Here is a 21,632-nt window from a genome sequence, read left to right on the forward strand (position 1 = left end):
AATATTTATGACTGACAGAAATGCAATATAATAGTATAAAGGCCTTATATAATGAGCCGTGTTTATTATTTTAGAATGAGCCGTTTCTATCTACACACACCGCGGGTCTCTTACAGTGAAGCCGCCATTTTGTGCCGCCATGTTTCTACGGTGGCCCTAACGGGACAAACTTCTCTACAGAGTGTTAGCGGCTCTCTGCTGTCTCAGACGCCCACATGTGTCCTGTGTGGGCCACCGTAGCGTCTATGTGCTTCGAAAGAGAGGGGTATAATTCACAACCTCACCACTAGATGGGGATAATACTGCACCTTTAAGGTTGAACTTTCTGCAGACCTAAAAAAACACCAATAATAACAGACAGGTGTGGCCTCTGCAGGTCTGAGCACCTCTGGGCTGAAGAGAAGATTAAATAAAGATATAATCATCACAAACATTACAGATCAGCTACCTCAACACATTAGATAACGAACAGCAACCGTCACGAGTACCTTAGCAACAACCTAGCAACCACCCAGAATACCTTAGCAACCAAACAGCAACACCCCAGAATCCACCCTCTGAGTACCTTATGAAACTCAGTCTATTTATCTATCCATCCATTATCTATCCATGCATCTATTATCTATCTATCTATCCATCCATCTATTATCTATCCATCCATCTATTATCTATCTATCTATCCATCCATTATATATCTATCCATCTATTATCCATTGATACATCTAGTTTTCTGATAGACTAGCCTTCAAAACCATCCAACTTTAAGCTTTTAAAACTTTTTCTAACTTTCTGGTCTGACTTTATCAAGGCAAGACAAGTTTATTTATAGAGCACATTTCATACACGATGGCAATTCAAAGTGTTTTACATTGAAATTAATTAAAAATCAAGCCTTAAACACACTTTAAAAGGTTTGTCTCGACAAACTTTATTATTGCTGATGAAAGACTTCACCAAAATGCTTTATATCTAATTTAGGTTACACATAAGTAACATATATTAAAAATACCATACATAATTAAAGCTGCGAGCAGCGATGACGGGCCCAAGCCGGTGGCATCAGCTTAACTGTGCACAGCAGGCCAATAGGCATTTAATGGGAAAAAATAAATAAAGGGACTATGTCAAAGTCATTTGAATTCACCTCATTAACTGCAGCAACTGGTGCTGCTATGACCAGGAACCACAACACTCACATCTCTGAGATCAATTACATTTTATTCATTAATTTTATGTCAGGTGATGTCAAATGTCAATTTCAAAATGAGTGCAGAATACTGTCCAAATGCTGAAGTTGTATTATCCTTACACTTCTCTTAAAAATAAATTAAGCCAAATCACAGAGACCGCAACAATGATTGTAATATCAGTGTCAGGTAAGAGTAATATGCGTGCATATAATTTATGGAAGTTTATTATAAACAGCCACTTTTATAAAATCATGTGAAATTATTTTTTTAACCATTTGAATTTTATCAATAAATAATTAGTTTAAAGAGGTGTCATCCGTGATCTTTGCAAACACAGCGCATGACCTTCTTTAAAGCCCATGTTATAGAAAACAATTAAAAGTATTAAGATATCACTTTCAATTATGTGCAAATGTATTTTTTGCAGCTCAAAATTTTGTAAGTTCAGAAGACCAGTATTTAATTAAAGATATAATATATGTTTTTGTTTTTTACTTATTTTTCACAATAAAGTGTTATTTGTGATAGCCTATGATATGAAAGGGTTAAATTATGAAAAAACAAGAGACAAGGTGACACACACACACAGAGTGAAAGAGACCCCCTACAGACACACACACACAGAGTGATCCTGAGAGAAGGGGGGGGATAATGGTTTTTTTATATTTATATTTTTTTATTAATAATTATTTGTATTACCACAATTATTTAACTAATTATAAAAAACAATATTGTCAATGCCCTACAAATAAACTGGTTTTATACATTTATTTTTTTATTCAAATCCAGAATAATATGTTTTATCCTTTACATATATATATATATAGATATACGAATATGGGATATATAGAATAACCAGCAGGTTACGGTACTCTGCCTTTGTTTTGGAACGCTTAAACTGAGTTACGGTACCGTTAACCATGATACGTTTTGTGATAGACAGTGTGTGGCACATGAGTGGATCAATACAAAAACAACAATATAACTACTAAATAGTAAAGTTCCATTGGTATATTTTAGGCTATTTATAACAAAACAATGTCAAAAAGCACAACAAACAGAGTAAATATGTATATTTAACCTTAACTTAACCTTGGAACAGTATGCATTAGAACATTTGGTTATTTAATGACATTAGTAGTCCTCTTTAGCCGGATTCCATTCCCGGTCGTGGTCCGCACCTGCAACAGAAAACAGTGAGAGATAAATGTTGGATTTTCCCACACACAAAAAAAACATAGACCGTAGAAAAATATGTCCGTAGTGTCCGTGATTTCACCAATAGGAATCCGATAAGCCGGTCTGAAGCGTAAAGTAGAGTCGAGCCGTTGACTCTTCATGTTGTGAGCGAGTCATCGCGTGTCACTCCCGGATAACAGAAAATGGCCAAAGAGGCGGGACGTGGGCGGAGCTTAGGTGATGACTAGAGATGGCAGATAAATGGCAATCCACCTGTCACTCAAAGTAACCACGCCCTTAATTATGCAGAACTTTAAGGCTTTATATAACGTATAACGCATTTTAACATGAGACCCAATGAGATTCTGCTCCTTCTGGAGCCACTCTAGTGGCCAGAGGAGGAACTGCAGTTTACATTACTTCAGTATCGGCTTCAGGAGGCGCTCTAGTGGCCAGACGAGGAACTGCAGTTTACATTACTTCTGTATTGGCTTCAGGAGCCGCTCTAGTGGCCAGAGGAGGAACTGCAGTTTACATTACTACAGTATCGGCTTCTGGAGCCGCTCTAGTGGCCAGAGGAGGAACTGCAGTTTACATTACTACAGTATTGGCTTCTGGAGCCGCTCTAGTGGCCAGAGGAGGAACTGCAGTTTACATTACTACAGTATCGGCTTCTGGAGCCGCTCTAGTGGCCAGAGGAGGAACTGCAGTTTACATTACTACAGTATCGGCTTCAGGAGCCGCTCTAGTGGCCAGAGGAGGAACTGCAGTTTACATTACTACAGTATCGGCTTCTGGAGCCGCTCTAGTGGCCAGAGGAGGAACTGTAGTTTACATTACTACAGTATCGGCTTCTGGAGCCGCTCTAGTGGCCGGAGGAGGAACTGCAGTTTACATTACTACAGTATCGGCTTCTGGAGCCGCTCTAGTGGCCAGAGGAGGAACTGCAGTTTACATTACTACAGTATCGGCTTCTGGAGCCGCTCTAGTGGCCAGACGAGGAACTGCAGTTTACATTACTTCTGTATCGGCTTCAAGAGAGATCACCGGAGGAGACGTTTGAAAGAAACTAGAAAATCTACCACCACACTAATCCTAAGGAAGAAATATGTCTGAACGTCACGTTTCACCATTTCTTTTCTTCACTTTTTTCTTTCTCTTCTTCCCCATCTGTGATGGACTATTTTCCTCCAGCTTTAAATGTTCATTGTAAAGTGAACTAATCCGTTAATGTTAGTTGTAATCCCTGTGATGTTAATGTTTGGGTTTAGACACTCAGAAGTATTTGTGACTTACGCTTGATGAAGAGATGAAAAGTGTCGTCCTTCACCAGAGCCAATCCCATCATGAGCTCATCGTCTGAGGAGAAAGCGATCATGTTCCCGTCTTCATCTACAGAAAAAGGGGATTATAGTCACTATTATTGGCATCATGTTTTTACATACAGGTCCTTCTCAAAAATGAGCATTTTGTGATAAAGGTCATTATTTTCCATAATGTAATGATAAAAATTAAACTTTCATATATTTTAGATTCATTGCACACCAACTGAAATATTTCAGGTCTTTTATTGTTTTAATGCTGAGGATTTTGGCATACAGCTCTGAAAACCCAAAATTCCTGTCTCAAAAAATTAGCATATCATGAAGCGGTTCTCTAAACGAGCTATTAACCTAATCATCTGAATCAACTAATGAACTCTAAACACCTGCAAAAGATTCCTGAGGCTTTTAAAAACTCCCAGCCTGGTTCATTACTCAAAACCGCAATCATGGGTAAGACGGCCGACCTGACTGCTGTCCAGAAGGCCATCACTGACACCCTCAAGCGAGAGGGGAAGACACAGAAAGACATTTCTGAACGAATAGGCTGTTCCCAGAGTGCTGGATCAAGGCACCTCAGTGGGAAGTCTGTGGGAAGGAAAAAGTGTGGCAAAAAACGAGAAGAGGTGAGCGGACCCTGAGGAAGATTGTGGAGAAGGACCGACTCCAGACCTTGGGGGACCTGCGGAAGCAGTGGACTGAGTCTGGAGTAGAAACATCCAGAGCCACCGTGCACAGGCGTGTGCAGGAAATGGGCTACAGGTGCCGCATTCCCCAGGTCAAGACACTTTGGGCTACAGAGAAGCAGCACTGGACTGTTGCTCAGTGGTCCAAAGTACTTTTTTCGGATGAAAGCAAATTTTGCATGTCATTGGGAAATCAAGGTGCCAGAGTCTGGAGGACGACTGGGGAGAAGGAAATGCCCAAATGCCTGAAGTCCAGTGTCAAGTCCCCACAGTCAGTGATGGTCTGGGGTGCCATGTCAGCTGCTGGTGTTGGTCCACTGTGTTTTATCAAGGGCAGGGTCAATGCAGCTCGCTATCAGGAGATTCTGGAGCACTTCCTGCTGCCATCTGCTGAAAAGCTTTATGGGGATGAAGATTTGGTTTTTCAGCACAACCTGGCACCTGCTCACAGTGCCCAAACCACTGGTAAACGGTTTACTGACCATGGTATTACTGTGCTCAACTCTCCTGACCTGAACCCCATAGAGAATCTGTGGGATATTGTGAAGAGAAAGTTGAGAGACGCCAGACCCAACACTCTGGATGAGCTTAAGGCCGCTATCGAAGCATCCTGGGCCTCCAGAACACCTCAGCAGAGCCACAGGCTGATCGCCTCCACGCCACGCCGCACTGAAGCCGTCATTTCTGCTAAAGGATTCCCCACCAAGGGTTGAGTGCAGAACTGAACATCATTATTTGAAGGTCAACTTTTTTTGTATTAAATTATTTTTTTTTAGATGTATGCCAAAATCGTCAGTTTTAAAACAATAAAAGACCTGAAATATTTCAGCTGGCGTGCAATGAATCTAAAATATATGAAAATTTTATTTGTATCATTACATTATGGATAATAATGAACTTTATCACAATATGCTAATTTTTTGAGAAGGACCTGTAGATCTCCTTCTCTCTGTACAAACAATGGATAACATTCATTCCATATGACCTGATCATGTAATAGTAGTGCTGCACGATTAATCGAAATCGTATTTATCGTCGCAGTCGTGTGTTTATAGTCGTGCGTTTATTGTCTCGGTCATGTGTTTATAGTCGTGCGTTTATTGTCTCGGTCATGTGTTTATAGTCGTGCGTTTATTGTCTCGGCCATGTGTTTATAGTCGTGCGTTTATTGTCTCGGTCATGTGTTTATAGTCGTGCGTTTATTGTCTCGGTCGTGTGTTTATAGTCGTGCGTTTATTGTCTCGGTCATGTGTTTATAGTCGTGCGTTTATTGTCGCGGTCATGTGTTTATAGCCGTGCGTTTATTGTCTCGGCCATGTGTTTATAGTCGTGCGTTTATTGTCTCGGTCGTGTGTTTATAGTCGTGTGTTTATTGTCGCGGTCGTGCGTTTATTGTCGCGGTCATGTGTTTATAGCCGTGCGTTTATTGTCTCGGTCATGTGTTTATAGTCGTGCGTTTATTGTCTCGGTCATGTGTTTATAGTCGTGCGTTTATTGTCTCGGCCATGTGTTTATAGTCGTGCGTTAATTGTCTCGGTCGTGTGTTTATAGTCGTGCGTTTATTGTCTCGGTCATGTGTTTATAGTCGTGCGTTTATTGTCTCGGTCATGTGTTTATAGTCGTGTGTTTATTGTCTCGGCCATGTGTTTATAGTCGTGCGTTAATTGTCTCGGTCGTGTGTTTATAGTCGTGCGTTTATTGTCTCGGTCATGTGTTTATAGTCGTGCGTTTATTGTCTCGGTCATGTGTTTATAGTCGTGTGTTTATAGTCTCGGTCATGTGTTTATTGTCGCAGTCGTGTGTTTATAGTCGTGCGTTTATTGTCTCGGTCATGTGTTTATAGTCGTGCGTTTATTGTCTCGGTCATGTGTTTATAGTCGTGTGTTTATAGTCTCGGTCATGTGTTTATTGTCGCAGTCGTGTGTTTATAGTCGTGCGTTTATTGTCTCGGTCATGTGTTTATAGTCGTGTGTTTATAGTCTCGGTCATGTGTTTATAGTCGTGCGTTTATTGTCTCGGTCATGTGTTTATAGTCGTGCGTTTATTGTCTCGGTCATGTGTTTATAGTCGTGCGTTTATTGTCTCGGCCATGTGTTTATAGTCGTGCGTTTATTGTCTCGGTCATGTGTTTATAGTCGTGCGTTTATTGTCTCGGTCGTGTGTTTATAGTCGTGCGTTTATTGTCTCGGTCATGTGTTTATAGTCGTGCGTTTATTGTCGCGGTCATGTGTTTATAGCCGTGCGTTTATTGTCTCGGCCATGTGTTTATAGTCGTGCGTTTATTGTCTCGGTCGTGTGTTTATAGTCGTGTGTTTATTGTCGCGGTCGTGCGTTTATTGTCGCGGTCATGTGTTTATAGCCGTGCGTTTATTGTCTCGGTCATGTGTTTATAGTCGTGCGTTTATTGTCTCGGTCATGTGTTTATAGTCGTGCGTTTATTGTCTCGGCCATGTGTTTATAGTCGTGCGTTAATTGTCTCGGTCGTGTGTTTATAGTCGTGCGTTTATTGTCTCGGTCATGTGTTTATAGTCGTGCGTTTATTGTCTCGGTCATGTGTTTATAGTCGTGCGTTTATTGTCTCGGTCATGTGTTTATAGTCGTGTGTTTATTGTCTCGGCCATGTGTTTATAGTCGTGCGTTAATTGTCTCGGTCGTGCGTTTATAGTCGTGCGTTTATTGTCTCGGTCATGTGTTTATAGTCGTGCGTTTATTGTCTCGGTCATGTGTTTATAGTCGTGTGTTTATAGTCTCGGTCATGTGTTTATTGTCGCAGTCGTGTGTTTATAGTCGTGCGTTTATTGTCTCGGTCATGTGTTTATAATCGTGCGTTTATTGTCTCGGTCATGTGTTTATAGTCGTGCGTTTATTGTCTCGGTCATGTGTTTATAGTCGTGCGTTTATTGTCTCGGTCGTGTGTTTATAGTCGTGCGTTTATTGTCTCGGTCATGTGTTTATAATCGTGCGTTTATTGTCTCGGTCATGTGTTTATAATCGTGCGTTTATTGTCTCGGTCATGTGTTTATAGTCGTGCGTTTATTGTCTCGGTCATGTGTTTATAGTCGTGTGTTTATTGTCTCGGTCATGTGTTTATAGTCGTGTGTTTATTGTCTCGGTCATGTGTTTATAGTCGTGCGTTTATTGTCTCGGTCATGTGTTTATAGTCGTGCGTTTATTGTCTCGGTCATGTGTTTATAGTCGTGAGTTTATTGTCTCGGTCGTGTGTTTATAGTCGTGTGTTTATTGTCTCGGTCATGTGTTTATAATCGTGCGTTTATTGTCTCGGTCATGTGTTTATAGTCGTGCGTTTATTGTCTCGGTCATGTGTTTATAGTCGTGCGTTTATTGTCTCGGTCATGTGTTTATAGCAGTGCGTTAATTGTCTCGGTCATGTGTTTATAGTCATGCGTTTATTGTCTCGGTCGTGTGTTTATAGTCGTGTGTTTATTGTCTCGGTCATGTGTTTATAGTCGTGCGTTTATTGTCTCGGTCATGTGTTTATAGTCGTGCGTTTATTGTCTCGGTCATGTGTTTATAGCAGTGCGTTAATTGTCTCGGTCATGTGTTTATAGTCATGCGTTTATTGTCTCGGTCGTGTGTTTATAGTCGTGTGTTTATTGTCTCGGTCATGTGTTTATAGTCGTGCGTTTATTGTCTCGGTCATGTGTTTATAATCGTGCGTTTATTGTCTCGGTCATGTGTTTATAGTCGTGCGTTTATTGTCTCGGTCATGTGTTTATAGTCGTGCGTTTATTGTCTCGGTCATGTGTTTATAGTCGTGCGTTTATTGTCTCGGTCATGTGTTTATAGTCGTGCGTTTATTGTCTCGGTCATGTGTTTATAGTCGTGCGTTTATTGTCTCGGTCATGTGTTTATAGTCGTGCGTTTATTGTCTCGGTCATGTGTTTATAGTCGTGCGTTTATTGTCTCGGTCGTGTGTTTATAGTCGTGTGTTTATTGTCTCGGTCATGTGTTTATAGTCGTGCGTTTATTGTCTCGGTCGTGTGTTTATAGTCGTGTGTTTATTGTCTCGGTCATGTGTTTATAGTCGTGCGTTTATTGTCTCGGTCGTGTGTTTATAGTCGTGCGTTTATTGTCTCGGTCATGTGTTTATAGTCGTGCGTTTATTGTCTCGGCCATGTGTTTATAGTCGTGCGTTAATTGTCTCGGTCGTGTGTTTATAGTCGTGCGTTTATTGTCTCGGTCATGTGTTTATAGTCGTGCGTTTATTGTCTCGGTCATGTGTTTATAGTCGTGCGTTTATTGTCTCGGTCGTGTGTTTATAGTCGTGCGTTTATTGTCTCGGTCATGTGTTTATAATCGTGCGTTTATTGTCTCGGTCATGTGTTTATAGTCGTGCGTTTATTGTCTCGGTCATGTGTTTATAGTCGTGCGTTTATTGTCTCGGTCATGTGTTTATAGTCGTGAGTTTATTGTCTCGGTCATGTGTTTATAGTCGTGCGTTTATTGTCTCGGTCATGTGTTTATAGTCGTGCGTTTATTGTCTCGGTCATGTGTTTATAGTCGTGCGTTTATTGTCTCGGTCGTGTGTTTATAGTCGTGCGTTTATTGTCTCGGTCGTGTGTTTATAGTCGTGCGTTTATTGTCTCGGCCATGTGTTTATAGTCGTGCGTTTATTGTCTCGGTCGTGTGTTTATAGTCGTGTGTTTATTGTCGCGGTCGTGCGTTTATTGTCGCGGTCATGTGTTTATAGCCGTGCGTTTATTGTCTCGGTCATGTGTTTATAGTCGTGCGTTTATTGTCTCGGTCATGTGTTTATAGTCGTGCGTTTATTGTCTCGGTCATGTGTTTATAGTCGTGCGTTTATTGTCTCGGTCATGTGTTTATAGCAGTGCGTTAATTGTCTCGGTCATGTGTTTATAGTCATGCGTTTATTGTCTCGGTCGTGTGTTTATAGTCGTGTGTTTATTGTCTCGGTCATGTGTTTATAGTCGTGCGTTTATTGTCTCGGTCATGTGTTTATAGTCGTGCGTTTATTGTCTCGGTCGTGTGTTTATAGTCGTGTGTTTATTGTCTCGGTCATGTGTTTATAGTCGTGCGTTTATTGTCTCGGTCATGTGTTTATAGTCGTGCGTTTATTGTCTCGGTCATGTGTTTATAGTCGTGAGTTTATTGTCTCGGTCGTGTGTTTATAGTCGTGTGTTTATTGTCTCGGTCATGTGTTTATAATCGTGCGTTTATTGTCTCGGTCATGTGTTTATAGTCGTGCGTTTATTGTCTCGGTCATGTGTTTATAGTCGTGCGTTTATTGTCTCGGTCATGTGTTTATAGTCGTGCGTTTATTGTCTCGGTCATGTGTTTATAGCAGTGCGTTAATTGTCTCGGTCATGTGTTTATAGTCATGCGTTTATTGTCTCGGTCGTGTGTTTATAGTCGTGTGTTTATTGTCTCGGTCATGTGTTTATAGTCGTGCGTTTATTGTCTCGGTCATGTGTTTATAGTCGTGCGTTTATTGTCTCGGTCATGTGTTTATAGCAGTGCGTTAATTGTCTCGGTCATGTGTTTATAGTCATGCGTTTATTGTCTCGGTCGTGTGTTTATAGTCGTGTGTTTATTGTCTCGGTCATGTGTTTATAGTCGTGCGTTTATTGTCTCGGTCATGTGTTTATAATCGTGCGTTTATTGTCTCGGTCATGTGTTTATAGTCGTGCGTTTATTGTCTCGGTCATGTGTTTATAGTCGTGCGTTTATTGTCTCGGTCATGTGTTTATAGTCGTGCGTTTATTGTCTCGGTCATGTGTTTATAGTCGTGCGTTTATTGTCTCGGTCATGTGTTTATAGTCGTGCGTTTATTGTCTCGGTCATGTGTTTATAGTCGTGCGTTTATTGTCTCGGTCATGTGTTTATAGTCGTGCGTTTATTGTCTCGGTCGTGTGTTTATAGTCGTGTGTTTATTGTCTCGGTCATGTGTTTATAGTCGTGCGTTTATTGTCTCGGTCGTGTGTTTATAGTCGTGTGTTTATTGTCTCGGTCATGTGTTTATAGTCGTGCGTTTATTGTCTCGGTCGTGTGTTTATAGTCGTGCGTTTATTGTCTCGGTCGTGTGTTTATAGTCGTGCGTTTATTGTCTCGGCCATGTGTTTATAGTCGTGCGTTAATTGTCTCGGTCGTGTGTTTATAGTCGTGCGTTTATTGTCTCGGTCATGTGTTTATAGTCGTGCGTTTATTGTCTCGGTCATGTGTTTATAGTCGTGCGTTTATTGTCTCGGTCGTGTGTTTATAGTCGTGCGTTTATTGTCTCGGTCATGTGTTTATAATCGTGCGTTTATTGTCTCGGTCATGTGTTTATAGTCGTGCGTTTATTGTCTCGGTCATGTGTTTATAGTCGTGCGTTTATTGTCTCGGTCATGTGTTTATAGTCGTGAGTTTATTGTCTCGGTCATGTGTTTATAGTCGTGCGTTTATTGTCTCGGTCATGTGTTTATAGTCGTGCGTTTATTGTCTCGGTCATGTGTTTATAGTCGTGCGTTTATTGTCTCGGTCGTGTGTTTATAGTCGTGCGTTTATTGTCTCGGTCATGTGTTTATAGTCGTGCGTTTATTGTCTCGGCCATGTGTTTATAGTCGTGCGTTTATTGTCTCGGTCGTGTGTTTATAGTCGTGTGTTTATTGTCGCGGTCGTGCGTTTATTGTCGCGGTCATGTGTTTATAGCCGTGCGTTTATTGTCTCGGTCATGTGTTTATAGTCGTGCGTTTATTGTCTCGGTCATGTGTTTATAGTCGTGCGTTTATTGTCTCGGTCGTGTGTTTATAGTCGTGTGTTTATTGTCGCGGTCGTGCGTTTATTGTCGCGGTCATGTGTTTATAGCCGTGCGTTTATTGTCGCAGTCGTGTGTTTATTGTCTCGGTCATGTGTTTATAGTCGTGTGTTTATTGTCGCAGTCGTGTGTTTATAGCCGTGCGTTTACTGTCGCGGTCGTGTGTTTATTGTCTCGGTCATGTGTTTATAGTCGTGTGTTTATTGTCGCAGTCGTGTGTTTATAGCCGTGCGTTTACTGTCGCGGTCGTGTGTTTATTGTCGCAGTCGTGTTATTATTGTCTCGGTCATGTGTTTATAGTCGTGTGTTTATTGTCGCAGTCGTGTGTTTATAGTCGTGCGTTTATTGTCTCAGTCGTGTGTTTATTGTCGTGCGTTTATTGTCGCGGTCGTGTGTTTATTGTCGCAGTCGTGTGTTTATAGTCGTGTGTTTATAGCCGTGCGTTTATTGTCGCGGTCGTGTGTTTATTGTCGCGGTCAGGCATTTATAGTCGTGCGTTTATTGTCGCAGTCGTGTGTTTATTGTCACGGTCGTGCGTTTATAGTCGTGCGTTTATTGTCGCAGTCGTGTGTTTATTGTCGCAGTCGTGTGTTTATAGTCGTGCGTTTATTGTCGCGGTCGTGTGTTTATTGTCGCGGTCAGGCGTTTATAGTCGTGTGTTTATAGTCGTGCGTTTATTGTCGCAGTCGTGCGTTTATTGTCGCGGTTGTGTGTTTATTGTCGCGGTCAGGCGTTTATAGTCGTGCGTTTATTGTCGCAGTCGTGCGTTTATTGTCGCGGTCGTGTGTTTATTGTCGCGGTCGTGTGTTTATAGTCGTGCGTTTATTGTCGCAGTCGTGTGTTTATTGTCCCGGTTGTGTGTTTATTGTCGCGGTCGTGTGTTTATAGTCATGCGTTTATTGTCGCAGTCGTGTGTTTATTGTCGCAGTCGTGTGTTTATAGTCGTGCGTTTATTGTCGCGGTCGTGCGTTTATTGTCTCGGTCATGTGTTTATTGTCGCAGTCGTGCGTTTATTGTCGCGGTCGTGCGTTTATTGTCACAGTCGTGTGTTTATTGTCGCGGTCGTGTGTTTATTGTCGCGGTCGTGTTTTTATTGTCGCGGTCGTGTTTATTGTGGCGGTCGTGCGTTTATTGTCGCAGTCGTGTGTTTATTGTCGCGGTTGTGCGTTTATTGTCGCGGTCGTGCGTTTATTGCCGCAGTCGTGTGTTTATTGTGGCGGTCGTGCGTTTATTGTCGCAGTCGTGTGTTTATTGTCGCGGTCGTGCGTTTATAGTCGCAGTCGTGTGTTTATTGTCGCAGTCGTGCGTTTATTGTCGCAGTCGTGCGTTTATTGTCGCAGTCGTGTGTTTATTGTCGCAGTCGTGTGTTTATTGTCGCAGTCGTGTGTTTATTGTCGCAGTCGTGTGTTTATTGTCGCAGTCGTGCGTTTATTGTCGCAGTCGTGCGTTGTCGCAGTCGTGCGTTTATTGTCGCAGTCGTGCGTTTATTGTCGCAGTCGTGCGTTTATTGTCGCAGTCGTGCGTTTATTGTCGCAGTCGTGTGTTTATTGTCTCGGTCGTGCGTTTATTGTCGCAGTCGTGCGTTTATTGTCGCAGGCGTGCATTTATTGTCGCAGTCGTGCGTTTATTGTCGCGCTCGTGTTTATTGTCGCAGTCGTGCGTTTATTGTCGCAGTCGTGTGTTTATTGTCTCGGTCGTGTGTTTATTGCCGCAATCGTGTGTTTATTGTCGCAGTCGTGCGTTTATTGTCGCGCTCGTGTTTATTGTCGCAGTCGTGTGTTTATTGTCTCGGTCGTGCGTTTATTGTCGCAGTCGTGTGTTTGTCTCGGTCGTGTGTTTATTGTCGCAGTTGTGTGTTTGTCTCGGTCGTGTGTTTATTGTCGCGCTCGTGCTTATTGTCGCGCTCGTGCGTTTATTGTCGCGGTCGTGCGTTTATTGTCGCGGTCGTGCGTTTATTTTTGCGGTCGTGCGTTTATTGTCGCGGTCGGGCGTTTATAGTCGTGCGTTTATTGTCACGGTCGTGCGTTTATTGTCGCGGTCGTGCGTTTATTGTTGCGGTCGTGCGTTTATAGTCGCGGTCGGGCGTTTATTGTCACGGTCGGGCGTTTATAGTCGCGGTCGTGCGTTTATTGTCACGGTCGGGCGTTTATAGTCGTGCGTTTATTGTTGCGGTCGTGCGTTTATAGTCGCGGTCGGGCGTTTATAATCATGCGTTTATTGTCACGGTCGGGCGTTTATAGTCGTGCGTTTATTGTCACGGTCGTGCGTTTATAGTCGCGGTCGGGCGCTTATAGTCATGGGTTTATAGTCGCGGTCGGGCGTTTATAGTCGTGCGTTTATTGTCACGGTCGTGCGTTTATTGTTGCGGTCGTGCGTTTATTGTTGCGGTCGTGCGTTTATAGTCGCGGTCGGGCGTTTATAGTCGTGCGTTTATTGTCACGGTCGGGCGTTTATAGTCGTGCGTTTATTGTCACGGTCGGGCGTTTATAGTCGTGCGTTTATTGTCGCGGTCGGGCGTTTATAGTCGTGCGTTTATTGTCACGGTCGGGCGTTTATAGTCGTGCGTTTATTGTCGCGGTCGTGCATTTATTGTCGCGGTCATGCGTTTATTGTCGCGGTCGTGCGTTTATTGTCGCGGTCGTGCGTTTATTGTCACGGTCGTGCGTTTATTGTCGCGGTCATGTGTTTATTGTTACGGTCGTGCGTTTATTGTTGCGGTCGTGCGTTTATTGTTGCGGTCGTGCGTTTATAGTCGCAGTTGTGCGTTTATTGTCACGGTCATGTGTTTATTGTTACGGTCGTGCGTTTATTGTTGCGGTCGTGCGTTTATTGTCACGGTCGGGCGTTTATAGTCGTGCGTTTATTGTCGCGGTCGTGCGTTTATTGTCGCGGTCGTGCGTTTATAGTCGCAGTCGTGCGTTTATTGTCGCGGTCATGTGTTAATTGTTACGGTCGTGCGTTTATTGTTGCGGTCGTGCGTTTATAGTCGCAGTCGTGCGTTTATTGTCACGGTCGTGCGTTTATTGTTGCGGTCGTGCGTTTATAGTCGCGGTCGTGCGTTTATTGTCATGGTCGGGCGTTTATAGTCGTGCGTTTATTGTCGCGGTCGTGCGTTTATTGTCGCGGTTGGGCGTTTATAGTCATGCGTTTATTGTCATGGTCGGGCGTTTATAGTCGTGCGTTTATTGTCGCGGTCGTGCGTTTATAGTCGCGGTCGGGCGTTTATAGTCATGCGTTTATTGTCGCGGTCGTGCGTTTATTGTCGCGGTCGTGCGTTTATAGTCGCGGTCAGGCGTTTATAGTCGTGCGTTTATTGTCGCGGTCGTGCGTTTATTGTCGCGGTTGTGCGTTTATTGTCGCGGTCGTGCGTTTATAGTCGCGGTCGGGCGTTTATTGTCGCGGTTGTGCGTTTATTGTCGCGGTCGTGCGTTTATAGTCGCGGTCAGGCGTTTATAGTAGTGCGTTTATTGTCGCGGTTGTGCGTTTATTGTCGCGGTCGTGCGTTTATAGTAGTGCGTTTATTGTCGCGGTCGTGCGTTTATAGTCGCGGTCGTGCGTTTATTGTCGCGGTCGTGCGTTTATTGTCGCGGTTGTGCGTTTATTGTCGCGGTCGTGCGTTTATAGTCGCGGTCAGGCGTTTATAGTAGTGCGTTTATTGTCGCGGTCGTACGTTTATAGTCGCGGTCGTGCGTTTATAGTCGTGCGTTTATTGTCGCGGTTGTGCGTTTATTGTCGCGGTCGTGCGTTTATTGTCGCGGTCGTGCGTTTATTGTCGCGGTTGTGCGTTTATTGTCGCGGTCGTGCGTTTATAGTCGCGGTCAGGCGTTTATAGTAGTGCGTTTATTGTCGCGGTCGTGCGTTTATAGTCGCGGTCGTGCGTTTATAGTCGTGCGTTTATTGTCGCGGTTGTGCGTTTATTGTCGCGGTCGTGCGTTTATTGTCGCGGTCGTGCGTTTATTGTCGCGGTTGTGCGTTTATAGTCGTGCGTTTATTGTCTCGGTTGTGCGTTTATTGTCGCGGTCGTGCGTTTATTGTCGCGGTTGTGCGTTTATTGTCGCGGTCGTGCGTTTATAGTAGTGCGTTTATTGTCACGGTCGTGCGTTTATAGTCGCGGTCAGGCGTTTATAGTAGTGCGTTTATTGTCTCGGTTGTGCGTTTATTGTCGCGGTCGTGCGTTTATTGTCGCGGTCGTGCGTTTATAGTCGTGCGTTTATTGTCTCGGTTGTGCGTTTATTGTCGCGGTCGTGCGTTTATTGTCGCGGTTGTGCGTTTATTGTCGCGGTCGTGCGTTTATAGTAGTGCGTTTATTGTCGCGGTCGTGCGTTTATAGTCGCGGTCGTGCGTTTATTGTCGCGGTCGTGCGTTTATTGTCGCGGTTGTGCGTTTATTGTCGCGGTCGTGCGTTTATAGTCGCGGTCAGGCGTTTATAGTAGTGCGTTTATTGTCGCGGTCGTACGTTTATAGTCGCGGTCGTGCGTTTATAGTCGTGCGTTTATTGTCGCGGTTGTGCGTTTATTGTCGCGGTCGTGCGTTTATTGTCGCGGTCGTGCGTTTATTGTCGCGGTTGTGCGTTTATTGTCGCGGTCGTGCGTTTATAGTCGCGGTCAGGCGTTTATAGTAGTGCGTTTATTGTCGCGGTCGTGCGTTTATAGTCGCGGTCGTGCGTTTATAGTCGTGCGTTTATTGTCGCGGTTGTGCGTTTATTGTCGCGGTCGTGCGTTTATTGTCGCGGTCGTGCGTTTATTGTCGCGGTTGTGCGTTTATTGTCGCGGTCGTGCGTTTATAGTCGCGGTCAGGCGTTTATAGTAGTGCGTTTATTGTCTCGGTTGTGCGTTTATTGTCGCGGTCGTGCGTTTATTGTCGCGGTCGTGCGTTTATAGTCGTGCGTTTATTGTCTCGGTTGTGCGTTTATTGTCGCGGTCGTGCGTTTATTGTCGCGGTTGTGCGTTTATTGTCGCGGTCGTGCGTTTATTGTCGCGGTCAGGCGTTTATAGTAGTGCGTTTATTGTCGCGGTCGTGCGTTTATAGTCGTGCGTTTATTGTCGCGGTTGTGCGTTTATTGTCGCGGTCAGGCGTTTATAGTAGTGCGTTTATTGTCGCGGTCGTGCGTTTATAGTCGCGGTCGTGCGTTTATAGTCGTGCGTTTATTGTCGCGGTCGTGCGTTTATTGTCGCGGTCGTGCGTTTATTGTCGCGGTTGTGCGTTTATTGTCGCGGTCGTGCGTTTAGTCGCGGTCAGGCGTTTATAGTAGTGCGTTTATTGTCTCGGTTGTGCGTTTATTGTCGCGGTCGTGCGTTTATTGTCGCGGTCGTGCGTTTATAGTCGTGCGTTTATTGTCTCGGTTGTGCGTTTATTGTCTCGGTTGTGCGTTTATAGTCGCGGTCGTGCGTTTATAGTCGCAGTCGTGCGTTTATTGTCTCGGTTGTGCGTTTATTGTCGCGGTCGTGTATAAAAAGTATAAATCGGTCATAATCGGACCAAGTATTTTTTGTAGTGAGGAAGAACAACACTGCATTACTAACCTACCCAAATAGTATGTAAAATTAGTAATTCAGTCTATATTTTACAGTATTGTACAGTAAAAGTCTTGTGACAATGCATAGTTTATGCAAAACCATCCAATGTATGTTTGTCATTCTGAGTATATACATATGATATGACAAGCATACACATGCATACTTTTTATACTTCTTCCTTTCATATTAATTTAGAAAAAATAAGATACTTATGTGTGTTTGTCAAATAGTAGACATTTGAACTTGTAAATAAATGTCAAAGACTTTATAACAGTGTTAAATTTGATTTTCCGTGTATATTTCCTTGTCCGCTGTAGACTAATGCAGGGAGTCTTGTGATAGGTTGTTAAGCCAGCCTATCAGAATTTAGCCTCTCGTCTCTGATCGGCTGGAATTATGTCATATTGTAACGTTGAGTTGTGTTGAGATAGCGAGCAGTCTGAGCGGGTATCGGAGCGCAAGCAAACGAGACGCTGCACATCGGCGCACATCCAAATAAGCTCATTTTAAATGCAAAATTGATTTTAGTTCGCTCTAAATACTCTTATTTGCGGGACGAACATTTCTCCACAAAACTTCACGCGCGCAAAATACCCTTTTGCGCGCTCATAATATGATCTTGCGCGCGCAGAATTGTGGCAGAATAGTAAGTCCACATAGTCTAGAAATCTAGACGCCCCCTAGCGGCAGCAAATCTAATCTGCCGCCAGTGTCGGCTAGCAACTCTCAATACCCTTCTGAGCTGTAAACGCCAAACTCTGGTCGGGCCAATCACATTGTGTATTGAGTCGGTGGGCAGGGCTTAACATAATGATGGCCGAGTTGCGTTTGCGTGCTAAAATTAAAAATTAAAATAAAACAAACAGATAAAATAGCTCATCAAGACAATGTATCTATTCACAGGAGAGTTTATGATCTTATTTAATATCTGTAATGTTTTAATTGCTTTTTTGTGGCGAATGTTTAATCTGTCAGCGAGCTCTGCTTCACCTTCATTGCTCTGGTTGGTGTAGCGCTATCCTATCGCGTGCAGAGGGAGTTTGACAGACAGCCGTTTATCCCGCCCCTCAGATTGAGCCGTCAATGGAGAGTTTCCAGCTCAGGCTTGTCAGGCTAAAGTCCATAGGGCTCTGGCTACAGTATTGCCACTTTGTGAAATCTCATTAAACTTCTGTTAAATTAAACCATAACGTTAAGGCACTAAAATTGAGATCTGGCTTACCTTTATAGTACATTTGAAAGGGCGCAGTCCCGAGACGGGCAAAAAGATTGAACACTTTTTTCTTCAACCACTTGAAAAATGGGAAATTCAGGTCGAAGCGCCGGATCTCCTCGTGTCGATCGTCCTTCCCGAGGAGGAAAGCTTTCACTATCATCATCCTAGCGAGAAATATTGTCTAAAAACCCATCCGAGCCTCTGGAAAGGATGCGTTGCGTAGGACATCCGCTGAGTGTTGCCAACTTTTTTGCCTGCCCAAAAAGTCGCCACATGGCATCCGCATTTAGCATATTAGTGACTTGCATTGTGCCTGCCTAAATCCACACAGAGGGGGAACTCAGGTCTCCAAAACATGGGTATAATGGGTTTTTATTGTACTATTTACCTGTGTATTGCAGAATTGATCGTCTAATACCATGGTGTAGCCACTAGATGTGTTCCAGTTGCTGCTGGGAACATTGGATTCAGGTTACTTGCATTTGGTTTGGTTTTGCATTTGGATATATTTAGATATTATTAAATCAACACTAGGTAACTTTTAGCGGAACCGCACGCGTCTCGCGGAAGAACATTGCAGCCGGATCTACTTCTATCTGTCTATGTCTATGACGAGGCACGCATGAACTGAACCGAATTAAAATAGTCCCAGTATAAACCATAGTGATATTTCAGGATAAGACAAAAACACAGTTTGGAAAATGGATTTGTGATATACTCGCTCTTTGTATATGTTTAGTAAATGTTGAGCTTAAGAAAGTTATTTTTTGTCAAGAGAATGTTTTTGTTTGTAGTGTCAGTGCCAGTCAGGATAATTATTAGTCTAATCTGGACACAGAAAGCATGCTGCTACTCATACTAATAGCTTCATCAGTCTCGTGAAAGTAAGAACATTGACTATCGGTGATTTCAGGGTGACTGGGACACTTTTCCCATTGAGATGACTTGGAAATACTGTCCCAATCCCCCTGAATTCACTGTATATATCATTATGTGCGTTTCATGGACCCTTATAATCTGATCGTGAGCGGATTGACGGCTCATTCGGACTGAAAACACCTTAATCAGTTGAGCTCGATCTGGATTCAATCAATCAGCTTTATTTATATCGCGCATTAACAATGATGATAGTGTTAAACAGGACAATACTGCAGCAAAGTCTGCTTTGGATAGTTTATAGAATTAAATAAGACCTAATTAATACATTTAATTTGTATATTTAGTTGAATAACTTGAATCATAATTTTAGTGTTTAGTGTAGTTAGTAAATTAAATTTCTAATCTGATCGAGAGCACAGATAAACACACTTTGCGTTTGTGTTCTGGAGAATGTGAAAGTTTTTCTATTTGCAGTGGTGAGAAATGTAGCCAATCGCAGACATGTTTGTTGATCTCTTGAACACAACGGCCAATCAGAGCTGTTTGAGTCCGCTCACCGCTCAAAATGCCAGAGTTTCTGTTCAGAGCCGAGTTGAGCTCGCTCTCTCATATCCTCTCATTAACAGGAGATTAGTGATTGTAGACAGCTTTATTGGTTTGAATGGATCATTGTGAGATCGTGTAAGATGAGTGACGGCTCTTTAAGGATTGTAGTAAGCACTCTTTCGAGGCGTTATATAATACACTGAAATAAAGGTATTCTTGCCCTTTGAATAAGATCAACTCAGACCGAATTACTATAACAAACTAATTTGTGATTTAAAAATATATTCTATCTTCAATATTACATCAAATTTAAAATTGTTTTAAATAATTAAAATTGCATTTATGTTGATACGGCTTTCGGCGGGAATTTAATTCGCAAATTGAAAGCAGAATGATGCAAACATGACATTTGTATAATGTTCGAAGTATAGTCTCATTATTAAGCAAAGTTTAGGCACAAGTATACATTATTATTATTTTTACAAACTATAAATCATTTTATTGGTGTGCCCTTATTTCATGTCAGGCCAAAATGGTACATTCCAGTGACATCACTTCCAGGAAGTGACATCATCTCTTTCCACCAGGTAAAACACAGGCAAGTTTCTCTCTCTCCTATTATGTTGTATTTTTGATGATTTATGAGGAAGGACATCATGCAACAGCAAAACTCTTACTATTTTTCAAGTATACATTTAAAGAATTATTTAACTTAATATAAACTTAAGCATAAAACGTGCTTTTGTGACCTGTTAGCTGGCAAATTATCTTGACATTGTCAGCCCTGTTACTTTTCTAGACATGTGGGCCAAAGTGAAATTGAAGAACAGGGGGATGTGACGTCATTTAGAGCAAAATCAGGCTCAAACCACGCTATCTTCCAGAAGAGTTCGCTCAGGCAACGACACGCTTGAAGAGACGAAACGTTTCCTTTCTGATGATTAACACAAACCGCTGTGTGTCTGAATGCTCTCTTCACTGGTAGTTCAGCTCTTCCCGAAAGTCTTAAACAAACCCAAATACCACCAAGATTTTTTGGAGCAGGTTTTTATTGCGAAGAGAAAGGACAGGAAGTTCAGAAGACCTCACTAAGCTCCACTGGTTTACTCAAACTGATAATAAAACACACACAGCTTTCTGCTTTAACTAAAGACTGCTAAATGATTATGCAAATAGATCATACATAAACTGATTACACAAATATAGAGCTTTACTTAACCTTTAAGTAATATGCATTTATGATCGTTATGGCATGAAGTGATATATGTATTTTGCATAAAAGGCCAATAATGAACATAAGTATGTGCCGCACTGCAAAAAATGCTCTTATTATATAGTCTTTTTTTCTTCTTACCACTCAGAATATCAAACCATTCTTAAATCAAGATGCATTTATTAGATCAGCAAAACCACAGAAGATATTTTTCTGGGGGAAAATAGCAAAATTAAGTGAGTTTTTGCTAAAGATCTGCCAATAAAGTGAGAAAAATAATCTTATTTCAGTTTGGAAACCAGATTTAAATCAGACAAATATTATTTTCCTCACTGCATTGGCAGATCATTTTGCTTTAGATATTTAGTCTAAACTCAAGACAGACTGGCTGAGTAAGAAGAGCGGTTTTTGCAGTGAAGTCGCCTGAGTAATTGCTATCTTCACATGTCCGGCTGAACTCTTGTGATATAAAAGTTAGTATAGATTAGGAAAGTGTTCTCCGTCTCCAGCTCTACTTCTGTGTGGTTTTGGAGTACTGTATGGTGTCCAGAGCCGAGCCGATGTCGAAGTTCTTGGCGTGGAGCAGTCGGGTCAGCCACCCGCCCTCATCACTGAAGCCCATGGACAGCATCTGGGACAGGGACTCCACCAGCCTGGGGTCTGCGTCTGACGGAGAGAGCAAATCAGGCTTCCGGAATTAATCAACGGACACAGCTGGGCTTTAGGGACGGGTAACGATACACTCGTGTGACAATTCGACATATATCACGATACTGAACCAAAATGAAGCCAACATAAAGCACATTTTTACTTTTTTAGTATTATTAAATTATCATTATTTGTGTATTATTATTATTAGGACCCACAAATATTCCCCCGTTGCATCATTATATATAGTCGTTTAATGTAATACTGTCAATGAACTCCATAACTTTCTTTTTTTTCTTTTTCTCAGGCATTATCTCTCCTGCTATTAATGCACTTTACACTGCAAAAAATGCTCTTCTTAAAGGGATCCCCTGGTGTTGAGACTTGTATGGCTTAATATAACATAAATGATGTCTCTTACTGAATTATGTGGTAGAAAACCCATGAAAGATCTACGTTATT

At 42.5% G+C, this 21,632-nt stretch overlaps 2 protein-coding genes and 1 long non-coding RNA gene across 3 annotated transcripts in view; 1 reads left to right on the top strand and 2 right to left on the bottom strand.

Annotated features, from left to right (window-relative positions):
* sqstm1 (sequestosome 1) overlaps positions 1-21,632 on the bottom strand; it is a 44,302-nt gene that overhangs the window by 12,079 nt on the left and 10,591 nt on the right. The window contains exon 8 of the mRNA XM_067456763.1: positions 20,441-21,188. Coding sequence (XP_067312864.1) covers positions 21,034-21,188 — 155 coding nt within the window. The 3' untranslated portion in view covers positions 20,441-21,033. The remainder of the gene's footprint in view (positions 1-20,440; positions 21,189-21,632) is intronic.
* Positions 1,222-18,047, bottom strand: LOC137092503 (sequestosome-1-like). Its single transcript, XM_067456765.1, has 3 exons — positions 17,891-18,047; positions 3,666-3,761; positions 1,222-2,371 (listed from the first exon to the last, which is right to left on the bottom strand). The coding sequence occupies exons 1-3, from the start codon at positions 18,045-18,047 to the stop codon at positions 2,325-2,327; spliced, it is 300 nt and encodes a 99-aa protein (XP_067312866.1). The 3' UTR covers positions 1,222-2,324.
* Positions 18,144-20,220, top strand: LOC137092505 (uncharacterized). Its single transcript, XR_010908303.1, has 3 exons — positions 18,144-18,243; positions 19,836-19,907; positions 20,109-20,220. It is a non-coding gene; the product is annotated as an uncharacterized lncRNA (long non-coding RNA).

The sequence above is a fragment of the Pseudorasbora parva genome, chromosome 11 (assembly GCF_024679245.1).
Source record: "Pseudorasbora parva isolate DD20220531a chromosome 11, ASM2467924v1, whole genome shotgun sequence".
Classification (NCBI taxonomy): Eukaryota; Metazoa; Chordata; class Actinopteri; order Cypriniformes; family Gobionidae; genus Pseudorasbora; species Pseudorasbora parva.